A 12,993-nucleotide genomic window follows, 5' to 3' on the forward strand; every position below is an offset into this window, starting at 1 on the left:
GCCCAGATTATCAAGCTAACCAGAAGAGGCCATAAGAGATTAGGCGATGGTGGTGGTTAGGAAGTGTTTTCTTTGGCACCTCTGGAACTGAGATGCCTAAATGCAGATGCTAAGGAGTGTGGATAACACTCTGAGACCCATCAGTTGGTTCTCCTGCCCATAAACCTCACCCTGCACTGTTGGGTTCAGAGGCAGAAGGCGAGCAGGGTCAGGTGTTTCTTTTGTGTTCAGTGTAACGCTGTCTGCGTGCCCAAGGAGCTGGAAGGGATAGCTGAGGTCCCCGCATTCGGCCCTTCACTGCTGCAGACAAACATTATGTAATCCCTTTTCATTACAGGAGCAAACTCTCGTCCTAAAAGTAGTTAATTCTGCTTGTTTCCATCTTTCCCTCTACTTATTTTGGTCTCCTGTGCTCCTGCAGCAAAGTTAGTCCCAGTTTTGCTTCTGATTTTTAGCCCCTATTTTAGCCTCCAGGCCAATTTTACCTATTATATTCTTATGTCTAGCCCTTGTTGCCACATTTTTATATTTCTGGTGGGTGGAAATGGAGGATGAAATAAAAAAAAAAAAAGAATTTGATACCACTATTTGTGCATATAAAATACTCAGCCCACTCGTGGTTCATCAGACAATCTTGAGATAGAGGAAAATGATAATTGCGTTGGTCACAATACATTACATTGAAAATCTGAAGTAGACATTAAAAAAAAAAAAAGTTCTAGAACAAGAAGAAGTTTTATTTCATTAAACAATTCATAATTTGGTCATATGGCTCTTGAAGATGCTTATAACTGAATTATGAAGAGGCTTATTTCACTTAATGTCACTTTACATTTTATGAGGTGGAAGATTTGCAAAGTATTCCATAAGGCAGAGATAAGTCCCCATGGACTTTTCCAATTACATCTGAAAAAGTCCATGTCCTTCGCTGTCTCTTAGTCTTAGCACATTCCAGCTACCAGCAATGTCCCAGTCAGTCAGAGCCACCACCAGCAATCTGGCATCTTTTTGCTCTTCGTCTTTGTCACATCAGACTCGAGACATGATTTGAAGCCAGTTTTGTGATAGAGGCAGAAGAGAAAAGCATAGGTTTGGGGAGAAGAAGATGAGGGTAGTCCAACAGTTGCTAACTGTGTGCAGGTGACTGTGGTTGCAAGGAAGTGTGAACATTTGCTGGCTTGCCTAGCACAACAGAACACTTGGAATGGTCTTCCCTTGTGATACATTCAAGGCAATTGCAGTTTGAATTTCTTTCCAAGCAAAATTTTAAACTTGTGTTTTGATCAGTTTAACACCTTGGTCCCTGGGACAGTCTGCTCGATGCCTGTAAGACTGTGTCTTCTTCCAGTCCTTCCTCAAAGCTCAGCTCTGCCCCATCACCTGTAAAACTTGGATAAAATAGTTAGATAGGCATAATGAGCACTGCGTGTGTGCACAATAATACAGAGTCAGCTCTGACGGCTAATGCTATAAGCAGTTAGATGCATATGCATGATCGATGATGTGGACTGTGGCTGTCCCTGGTTGCCCTCCCCGGACCTACTCTGCTCTACTTGCTCAGCTGCCATGGGACAGCGAGGATGCTGCCTGGCCTTCGACTCCTGGCTCCTCTTCCTCTCCGGAGCAGCCCAGGCTGCTGCTCCCTGCCCTGAGCATCCTGCTCCCAGGGCAGTTCCCTTGCATGAGGCCAGGCACATGTGCTATCCCCGTCTGCGCTGAGGCGTTGCACAATAAACCCCTGGGGCCACGCGAAGCACCCTAACATATTCCTAGCACTCAGGAATTAGCAGAGCTGGGTCCTGTTCCTGAGCAGGCATCTGAGTGCTGCAGTAATAGATCTTTATATAAATTATTACTTCACTTCATCACTTGCAACCTCTTTTCATCACCTCTTTTCCTTCAGAGCCTGATGACCATTTTGGGATGGAAGGCTTTTCCCCCCCTAGCTGGACCAAGGCCATTCAATGGAGTGAGCAGCAGGAGGTATTGAAAGAGAGATACTGTTAGCACTGTTTCCACATTCCCCAAAGGCTGATCTTTATGCAGCTGAGACTACAAGGGATATCCCTTAAAATAAAGGCCAGCTTATTACCCATCTTCTCCAACTCCTGTGGAACTAAATATCCTGAAGTTGAGAGAAGCTGCTGCACAAAGCTTCTTTATAGCTCTCAGTGTGCCTTCTTTGCTGGCTCCAGCTGCCCCTACACTCTGTTTTTCCTCAGTCTTTTCTTCAATATTTTTTCCAGTTGACTTAGTTATTACAGTACATGGACCAGACTGAGGAAAATACACTGAAGGTTGGAGCTGGCAGAGCAGGGAGAGCAGAGAGGGAAGTGCTCTTGCCATCCAATGACATCATGCGCGCGGTAATTGGTCGCGTTCCCGCGGATGGGAGGCACTGGCCAGAGTCCTCGCGCTTACTTCCGTGATGCAGAACAGAGACGGTGCCTGTCTCCTGCCAGCCTCTTTCATTGCCAGCGTTCTGGCAAAGCTTAGGACGTTTATAAAAACAGTACAGTACTTTATTTAGCCTGGAGTGAGAAAAAGTCACTTCACAGCTCCAGTTTAGGCACAAGGCACTAACAAGCAGATTAGAAAAAAAAAAAAAAAACACCCTTACATAAAAAAAAAAAAAACATTTCAAATGAATACATGAAAGCTGATTTGTATTCCAGATGACCTTGCAAATCAGGAGATTGAGCTGTGCCTTTTATCTCCAGAGAAATGGGTTCAAATCCTGATTAGCCCATAGAGGAAATTCCATTTAATGGTCCAATTTTGGTGGGCTGAAAAGCTGTTCCCTGCCTAGAACCACCGTCTATTATGGCATGATTGGCAGTCTGTGTTCAAGACAGAACAAGAACTTCACCTCATCTCTACTCCTATTACTTCATGCTGCCATCAGCCTCACTACCTAACCCTCCACTTCCAAAGAGCCTGAGAAAATGGACAGGATTTGCAGCATGAACAGAGTCATCACAGCCGTGCCCAGGCGGACCCGTGCATGCATGCAGTTAATAGGGGCTTGGTGGTGCCAAGAGGAGAATGGCGAAGTGACAGAGGGGACCCTGAGAAAACGAGAAGGAAACCGATGGAGGGAAATGTCAAAGGAAGGAGAGAGAAAGGGAAAGTGGGCAAGAAAGGGAAAAACAGAGAGTGAGGATGGACAGGAAGAGGATACATGGGTACGCGAAGGGTGGGATGCAGCTATGCTCAAACCTGAAGTCAATAAAACAAAACAACTCTGACTCCACCACATTGCAGAAGGAAACATCAGTTGTGGGAGGGAGTCCCTCAGGCTCCCTGAATGGTTCTGGTTGGTGTAGAAATGTCCTAGGCCCTCAGCTTGTGCTAATTGTTTTGTGAGAAGAGTATCTTAGGACTGCTGTTTTCCAAAGTCCTCATTCCTCAGAGCATGAAACACTCTGTTCTGCAGGGGAGTGGAGGATTTGCAAGACTGATCAGCAGCCAACTCAGTTCTCCATTGTAGCTTTGCAGAAGTTAGAGAGTAAAAAAACAAATACTCATCTCCAGCCTAGTCAGTGCAGTATTCCCAAACTGTTCAGCTGTAGCTCTCCTACTAGTGTGAGAGGCTCGCATGACGTCCTGGTAGGACAGGATAAATGGGGAAAGTAAGGGAAATTTGTATTTTGACATTAAGAAGCCTTCTGACCCTGTTCCATGCAATGTTGTAAGCAGACAGGAAAAATTATCGCTCTAAGGTGCCTGCAGAAGTAGATGAAGACTTGTAGGGGGCAGATACGAACATGCTACTGTTGCTGCACTAGGATGGCATTTCTGCCAGCCTCTCTCTTCTGCCCAACCTCCTTATAATCAGTGTGGGTGTGAGAAAAGTGAATGGGCTTATACAATACTTCTGTTTGGGGTGGCGTTACTTGGAACAACAAAATCTGAATTCAGAATGACGTTGGTAATTGGAAAAATGTTATAAACATGAGGATTAAGTGCGAAGTGCTGCACTTTGGGAGGAGGAAGGCAAAAAGGGGACCTGCTGGCTGGGCAGCAGCATAGCAGGGAGGGACTTGGGGCTGAGAGTGGCTGAATCTGAGATCGTAAGTCCTATTCTGGCTGCCGTTGCTCCTGCAGCAAAGGCTGCTGTCCGCAACCGCACTGCTCATCGTTTCCTCCCGCCAGAGCTTTTGGCTTCTTCATACCTGCTTAGACCTCAGCCTCACCTGGTTCTGCTAAAATGATGATTAGAAAAGGCCTGTGGTTTGAATTGTTGACTCTAACCTGGATCATTTACCCTGATTGTGTTAGGGAGCAATTACACAGCGGTTAGGCTGCTGGACCTGGGAGGGGGAGAGCCTGCAGCTGAGGGGTGGTGATAAGCAGCTGGAGTGGGCTAAAAGAAATAAACTCTTCACCCAGCTCAGCTGCAGCCAGAACAGGATGTGTGACTGCAACCTAAGACATAGGAGATAATTATTCTACTCTACTTGGCACCGGTAAGGCCTCAGCTGGAATACAGTGTCCAGTTTTGGGCACCGCGCTGTAAGAAAAATGTAGACAAACTGGAGAGAGTCCAGGAGAGAGACACTAGAAATATCAGAGGCAGAGAATGAACAACCTAGGAGGAAATGTTGAAAGGATTGTTTGTTTAGTCTGGGAACAGCGGAGTCTAAGGGAGAGACATGATAAAAATCTTACAATATGTTAAAGTTTATTGTAAGGAGGATGGTGATAAATCTTTCCCCATGGCCCCTGGGAGAAAGGGAAAGAAGGAACCAACTTTGTTTGCAGCCAAGACAATTTAGGTTTGACATTAGGAAAAACTTTCTAGATAAGAGGGCAGTGAAGTACAGCTAGCTAGGGAATGCATGGCTCTTGTTAAAATTCATAATAAATGCATTTTGTTTTAATAATGAATATTGGAAGAATAAAGATGTCTCTTATTTAAATAACTCTTCTGGGCTAGAGCCTGGGACTGGCTTTTTACACATCCACAGTGCAGTCATGTGGATGCACTTGCAAGAAATAGCTCTTGGTCTGTAAGCTGTAGGGCAGATGCTCTTTTTTCATGATCTGTGCGTACAAAACCCAGCATCGTAGGATTGATCGCTAATTGTGGGATTGCTACATATTGCAACAGTTCAAGTAAGCAATCATATATTACAAGGAATTTGCATAGAATTCTGTAAGTTCAGGCGTAACATTTCTCTTATGATTTCATTTTTGGCTGCACTGTATTTTTTTCCTTTCAGGTTCATATCCTGTATCTCTAAACCATTCTTGGTAGATTTGCCATATGTGCACGGCTACAGATATATCCACTGATAGCTGTTAATGCTTTGAGTGTTTCTACATTATACAGCATATGTCCAGTGAAAGTACTGTTCTGTGGTTTTAAGGATGTTCACTGATCCTCCAGTGACACTACTAGAATAAGAAAACTATGCCGTCATGTTTCTGTCCCAGGAAGGTCCCAGGATGTGAACTGAGTTTTCTTCCACAAGAGAGAATCAAAGATCCTCTTAACCACAGTCTCATAAGTTCAGTCTGATGTGTTTTAACCGTAGAAGAGAAATGGAAGGTTGTTTTAAAGGCAAGATGTAGAGGTAGGAAGTCAGCACACGAAGGTCCCATCCTGGGTCTTTGGACTTGTCTGTGACCTTGTAGAGGTCAAAATCTATGGCTGTAGCTGCTCAAGAAAACTTTCTTGAGGCTTATGACGGAATATGGATTTTACTCATGAAATAAAGTCTGCTAAGGAATATGTTTGTTGCAGAATGCACTTTCTGATCTTAACCTGTTTGAATTTTTAAAATGTGACTTTAGGTATGAGTGTTTTGCGTTTCTAGCGCTTGGTTTTAGTTCCATTGCAAAATCTGTTAGAGGTGTTTTACTTTAAATTCCTGATATGTGTGCTTAACCTTCATTCCATCTTGAGATAATTATTTGTTCTCTACACATGAACACTAACCAAGAAACCTGAAGTCACGGCTACTATGAGATGCTTCTAATGTGGTGAGGGTGAGCAGCATTAGCGCTGCATCGTTTTTAAAGAGCAAACTCACTGGAGTGCTCGAGCGGTACAAATGAGCAAAACAAAAGAGCCAGGCAAGTGACGTTTATATCTGCTCTGCTTGCCACAAAGCAGAAAGCGCTCACACTGTGTTGATTAACATTAATTAATATTTTTTTACATTTCTTTGCAGAAGATAGGTGTCTACAGCGTCTGTCACAAGGAATCAAGAAGTGATCACTCTTATCTGTTAAAACACAGCTGGGAAAGGAGCCTGTATGTCATGCAACCTCCTCCGCCCACTCAGCAAGGTAGCAGCAGAACTTCTGGAGATGGTTCGAGCCCACAGCTCCCTTCCATGGTGAGCCTCCTAGCCCCTAAACTCCTGGTCATTCAGCAGAGGATCAGGGTTAGCATGTGCTCCCAGTTCCTCTCATCAGAGCTGCAGCAACTTGAAAGGTTCATTGGAATAGAAGAAGAACATCAGGAAGGGGTGGAGGGAGGAGAGGGGGAACTCCTCTGCCCTAATTTAGATATTGAACAACTGGACTTCAAAGACTCTGTTAGTCACCCCAGGCTCCGTTTACTGTCAGTGGAAAGGAAGAGGAACTCCAGAGAGATATTCGTCTCCTTTCAGGACAAGAAATGCCTGTTTCTCTGCTGCCTATGTGAGACATCTAGCTATCTAGCCACTGGATATGTGAAGTTAGCTGAGGTGACCCTGCATGGCCTATTGGCTACGGCCTTTACCTGGGAGGAGGGACTGCTTATAGACTTTGAAGAAATTACAGGTCATACAGCCTCGTTCCTCCAAGCAGTAAGGAAAGCACGGTCTCCCTTCTTCCTCCTACCCAGGGGGAGCGCCTTATCACAGTGCGTAAGGTATTGCCGAGGCAAGTGGGAGACGTGGGTCTCCCCTACAGGAGACATCCTCCTGCAGGAAGGGAATTCAGCCCAGGCGCCTCTTCCCGGGGAGTGCGCTAACCATGAGGCAATTGTCTAAAAGTGGGAACCACCTCTTCTGCGGTCCCTGGCTTGCCCGCGAGGCAGTAGTGGCTCCCATGACGTTTTGCGAGGGGGCGGATTCTCTCACTGCACTTTTGCTGGGCTGCAGAAGCCCTGGCAGGCCGGTCCCTTTCGGGCGATTAGGCTGAAGAGCGATTTCGGAGGCCCACTTGGCCTTGGAAGTGAACTAGGTGCCAAACTTTTCAGGCTTATCGGGCCTGAGGCGTTTCTCTACCCAGGCAGGAGTGTGATTCGAGGAAGCTTCGAAGGCAAGAGGTGCCTCCTCAGTCCTCCACGCATTTAGGCAAAGCGAATCCGACGTCTCTCTCAAGAAGGTATCTAACCAAGTTCTTGCTGCTATTGCCCTGAGTTTCTGCCGCGTTGGACCGCAGGGATGAGGTGCCCGCTGAAGGGCTCGGGACGACAGCCGTTGCAGGGCGCCGCCGTTTCCCAAAGCCTCGCGGTGCGCCGTGAAGGCCTTGTAGCCGGAGGGCGGCGCTGAGGGCTGGAGGGAGCCAGAGCGGGAGGAGGAGTGACACAGCGCATCACAGCCAGAGACGAGAAAAGGATTTTGCACTAAGTCTTATGTAACCTTTGACAGGTCCTATAGATCAACATGCAGCACCGGTGAGCTAACACTACGCTGTGCTATGTTGGCAGTGCCTCTTTTAGACAGCTACTATTAAATGACATTACTGTCTTGTCAGAGGTTCTCCGATTTCATGTCTGCTACGTCCTTACGGGGCAGCTCCTTAGGTAAGACCTGCCGGGTGGCTGCGGGGGACCAGGCGGGAGCTGCATGCGTGTGTCTGCCCGAGAGAGGCCGAGGGAAGTCGCTCTTCTCTCCCACTTCAGCTGCCTTGCAGGAGGAGGGACGCTCATGGACCCTCCTGCGCCCAGCTGCAGAGCAGCACCCGTTAGCCTGCATTAGGACCTGATTTGCATTTCATTTAACCTAAGGAATAGGAATCCTCATAGTTTGGAAAGCAAAATCCTTTGGCACTGTAACTAGACCAAACCCATTTTTGCTACTTTTATGGCCCCCTGATAGCTTTTCCACATTTCGCATGGGACTGGGCTCTCGAATGCTTTTTACACACTTGACCAACTCCCTCAAGTGTCTGCCAGGATTCGTCTTCCCACTGCTATTTTGCTTATCCCCCTACTTTTTGTTTTTGTTTTGGCCTTTTTGTTTCCTTCCAGCACAGAAACGGGCAAGTCACGTGTAACGTCTGGGAGCTGCAGGGAGGCAGCCAGGCAGCCGGTCCCGGGCTTTGGCACCTCGCGCCGCGGTGAGCGCGTGCAGGTAGAATGTTGTGCTGCTGCTGCTGCTGCTGCTGCTGCTGCTGCTGCTGCTGCTGCTGCTGCTGCTGCTGCTGCTGCCCGGCGCTCGGCCGCTCGCTCGCTGCTGAATGCGAAAGTCAAGCAAAAAGCAGCTGGTTAAGGTGGAATTTGAAAATCAGTCATAAGATAAACAGGTTGCAACGTTAAGCACCCTCCGAGGGAAGAGCGGTGCGCAGCATATGTTCTTATTTTGGAAGATATTAGGGAAAAAAAAAAAATTTTAATGGACCCTTTACTGGCTTATGCTAGTGGAGCTGTTAATTAATTAAATAACTGTGTGTGAATGGCATCCGTTGGGAAAGAGCCTCGCAGCTTCCAGATGCCAGTTATTGGCCCCATTACGGGCCTAAAACTATTACAGTAAATCATTACATGCTCCAGGATGAACTGGCACATGATTGCTGTGAGGAAGGATGGAGCTATTCTCGCTTGTGCCATTTTGTGCCAGTTTTTATCTAGTGAGATTAATTAGTACTTTTAGAAGTGCAAGTCAGAGCTGTAAAATATTAAAGACTATTCCATCCGTGGAAGGGAGAGCTGCTCAAGAAGGGCTTTGAAAGCTTTGGGGTGTTGATGGGTAGATAGGAGTTGGAAGAGATGAAGAGCCCATCTGATCTGGATTTTTTTAAAGGTCAAATTTACAGTTAGTGCGGCTGCAGCGAGTCCCCTTCGGGCGCTCTGGGAGTCCTCCGAGGACGACGTCAGGGTTAATGGCTAAAGCTCAGGTGCCAGGTAAGCAAGCAGTTTCTCAAACAAAAACCAACCATTTAAGGCAGTTATTTCAAATACAAAACCGACCAGAAAGGTTGATAAAAAAGGGTTATTGTATATCCTTTTAACCTACATCCTCTGCTGGGAGGGGAACATTTCCTGAGATTCAATGGCAGCCTAGAACCTATGACCTGGGCCTTTTTTTCCCTCTTTTTTAATTAATAAGCTGTAAGTTTTAACACCGGGCGATGACTATGGATCTCGCTGCCTTTTTAGAAATGGCTGTGAGAGAGAAAACCACTGAGCCACCTATGCCAGCCCTTACCTGGCCAGGCTGTCCTTCGAAAATCTTCTTGACTACTTTGTTTTAATTCCAAAAGCTGAACGCTGGAGGGGCACTCCCGGGGCTGCTTACACAGTTTCCCCAATAATTAGTTCTTAGATGCCTCGATCCATAGGCAGATCCTTCTGCGGAGGACCTATTCCACAGCTGGAAGTTCTCCCACAGCTGCCTGAGGCAGGCTAAGCACATGGGCCCTGAGATTTTTCCAGCCCTGACCACAAATAAACCTCTCGTGCCACTACAGACCTCCAAATCACAGCATAAGTCAACAGCGGCTGTCAGTACAGCCCTCTTTTCCTCTCCACTCGGTAGCAATTAGCTTTGTGTGTGCATGCTCTCTCTAGCCACTGCACCGATTTTTGCATGCCCTGTCCTTGGGATTTTGGGAAAGAAGCAGGAGAAAGGAAGCCAGATATATTCTACTAATAGGATGATCAAACAGTAAAATTGTGGATTTCAGCTTTCCACTTGGAGGAGTAATGGACTAATGTTAGAAATGTGGTTCTGTTGCATGTGGTCGGACAGACACAACTGGAGAAAAGCTTTGGGGATGGACACAAAGTCCAGTCTGACTTTGTAAAGATGTATGCACACCCTTAACTTTAAACATAAATTTTCCCGTTGACTTCCCTGGAAGTGTTCATGTATTAAACATATGCATGAGCCTTTCTAGAAACAGGGAATATAAATGAGAGTACCAAAATAGTGAAGCAGAAATACTTTCTGTACAATGAAATAGGACAATTTAAAAGAGGTGTGCACATACGAGCTCCTAGTGATCCCTCTTTTGATGAAAAGGAGTCGATAAAATCGAGGCCGCGCTGTCAAAGGACAAGGCCTTACTGCTTATGTACACGAGGGTGTTTCCAGCTACCTGTAGTGCAGACTAGAATGTCGTTTGCATTCATTATGTTAATTAAGCAATTTACTGGAATTTAGCGTGCGGTGGATTGGCAGGAGGAACTTTAACTTGGGTTCTGTGGCTGAGGTCCCTTGCACTACATCGAGGACCCTGAGTCATGCCAGTGAAGCCGCATGCTTGGTCATGCATTTCTGGTGATAACTTGGGTGCAAAGTCCAACTTAAACAATGCAATTATGGCCCGACAAAGAGAATTGATCAAAATGATCAAGATCTACATAATTTACACCGTTTGCTATGGGCAAGATATGCAGAGGCTGGCGATAAGTAAGAAGTTATCATTCAAGGGGTAGCTTCTCCAAACTAGCAAGGCTTTTAAAATTAGTTATTAGTCTTTAATTTTATTTATATTTGCATGGGAAATCTTTCCATCTCTTTTGTCTGTATCTGCCCCTTCCCATTGTTTTAGGGCTACTTTTCTTGATAGGTTTGTTGTTTCGCTTATGTTGCAGTCATTAGCATTTAAATCAATAGGTTGCTCTGGAGTGCTTGTATTTGTGCTTAGATTTGTGGATGTGAATACAAACCTCCAGCAAATAAGCAATTTTATGACTTGAACTGGTGGTTGGAGATGGACCTAACCTACAGCACTGACCTACTCCATTTTGTGGCTCAAGGACACTCATTTATGCAAAGGTGCACTGTACTCAAGCCTTTTAAACCTGTGTTTGCTAAATCGTCTTAAAACAGACTTAAGCTTTGCTGTTGCCCAGCAGAAGTTTTGGCAAGCCACAGGGTCGAGTATCTTTTACGTTTCCTTTCATGCGTTACACATGGATGCTTACTTTTGAACAAGGCCCTCAGGTATAAGACTACGAAAAGCCAGCTCCATGTTCAGGGGAACTAAGGGTTTTATCCCATTACATAGGACTATGGGATTTGGCATTCTTTATATCAAGACTATGTCCCAGTCTCTTTCTTCTTCTGTACTCAAAACCTAATGTCACCCTATACGGGATTATCAGCATCTGCTTTTGAGCATTGAAACCAGCAAAGTAGTGAGAAGGAGACCTGTGAGGAAACAAGGCAGGTCCTAAATGAGGTGAGGCTCCATCCTCTACTCCAGTCTCTACTTGTATCTGTTTTATTTTATAGTGGACTTCTTTTGGCACGAGGAGAGTCACAGCTCTGAACTTTGGTGTAGTGCTTCAGACTGTGAAGAAATCTGGCAGTGAAGACCACAGCGTAAGATAATCTGCCTTGCATTCAGTTCCCATTAAACTTAGCGGAGCTCGAGGGTTTCCCCAGTACTTTGGCTGTTTTGCTTTGTATGATGATGGCTTTCCTGGATGAAATGCTTTCTGTCCTATCTGTGTGTTGCTGTCCTTCACCCCAAGAATCATGGAGTCAGCTAAATGTATGTTTTAGCCTGGGAATGAGTTAGCTCTTTTGTTTTAGTACATCTTGCCCCATAATTACACTAAATGGTTTTTGGAAAGAGAAACTGAAAACCAACCTGGTTCCCAAGAATAATGGTTTTGGCTTCAAATAAGTGGGAGGACAATAGTGACACTGAGATGCTCTGAGCAGAGGTTTGAGTATTAGCCAGGCACCAGGCATATAAAGACTGGGAACTTAGGACATTTCAAACTTTAGTATTTTGTAATGTCTTATGAGGATAACACAAAGCATTTTCATTTGTGTTACCTTTATTTTACTATAAGCTAGACCTTGCTTTCAGAGAAAACAGATCCTAGGATCAAAAGAGAGAAAGAGGATCAGCCTTGGTGTTGTCTGTCTGCATGTTTCCATCTTCAGGCTGTAATTCAGTGCTGCTGGATATGTGAAAGTGCAAGTTCAGAAGGAATAGTTCAAAGTTTTATTCCTGGCTTTCAGACACTGCAGAATCCTGTTCTCTGTATAGCCAGTGTTCATTTAAATACTGGTCTGTCTATCTAGAGCTCCTTCTGCAGTGTCTCTTAGTACTCCCTCCTACTTCTGCCATTGCCAGTGTTACCTTTCATCAATCCAAGAGCAGAACAACCCTACCAGTACTGCGTAATTGCACGGTCCGAGCTGGAGTATGGAGTCAGTCCAGAAAATGGGCTCAGAGACTCTGTCCCTTTCTTTCCTTATGCCTCTCAAATACCATGTGGGTAGGAAACCAAACACAGTGTAGGACTTACCAGAAGAGGAAGTATTGGGAAATTTTGCTTCCTGGAAGAGATAGTAGTAGTGGCAATAAAACCCAAACAAACAAGAAAAGAAAGGGCTATTTTGAAATCTTGGCACTCTGCTATGCAGTTCTGACTTCTTAGTGTTCAGGTCGTTGCTGATATTTTTATGGTTAGGTAAAATGTCACTGGAACTGGTAAATATAGCCTCAGCCCTTCATTTAGAGTAGCAAAAACACTTAAGTATCTTTACAAAACAGAAGTAACTCCAAAGCAAAACATGGGCACAGGATCTCACCAAAACAGAGACGTGTGTAGAGCTGAGGTCCTGGGGGACTAAGCTATGGCACTTGGAGGAGCCACTGCCATGATGTTGAGCAGTGTCCGCTAGGGATGTGACGGGTCTGCTCTTCCCAGGCCACGAAGGGTGGCTCTTCAAAGAGCCAGCACTGACCTCCCGGCCAGCCTTCCTCCTCTCGCGCCTTCGTGCTGGACATCTTCAGCCGAGGGCTGCAGGCCTCCATGCTCAATGCGCTTGTGTAGGCCATACCACTCAATGGGGAGGTTGT

The 12,993-nt window shown here is 45.7% G+C and overlaps 1 protein-coding gene across 7 annotated transcripts in view; it reads left to right on the forward strand.

Annotated features, from left to right (window-relative positions):
* The window catches only part of LOC104148705 (uncharacterized), a 44,145-nt gene that overhangs the window by 19,626 nt on the left and 11,526 nt on the right, over positions 1-12,993 (forward strand). For 2 of the 7 annotated variants that reach the window (XM_068934262.1, XM_068934263.1), the window contains exons 2-5: positions 6,180-6,347; positions 8,195-8,283; positions 8,967-9,067; positions 11,406-11,495. In XM_068934262.1, coding sequence (XP_068790363.1) covers positions 6,180-6,347; positions 8,195-8,283; positions 8,967-9,067; positions 11,406-11,485 — 438 coding nt within the window. In that variant the 3' untranslated portion in view covers positions 11,486-11,495. Of the gene's footprint in view, positions 1-6,179; positions 7,748-8,194; positions 8,298-8,966; positions 9,068-11,405; positions 11,496-12,993 lie in introns of all 7 variants that reach the window. The other 5 variants (XM_068934257.1, XM_068934258.1, XM_068934259.1 and 2 more) reach the window with 5 other exon arrangements.

Source organism: Struthio camelus, chromosome 2 (assembly GCF_040807025.1).
Source record: "Struthio camelus isolate bStrCam1 chromosome 2, bStrCam1.hap1, whole genome shotgun sequence".
Lineage (NCBI taxonomy): Eukaryota > Metazoa > Chordata > Aves > Struthioniformes > Struthionidae > Struthio > Struthio camelus.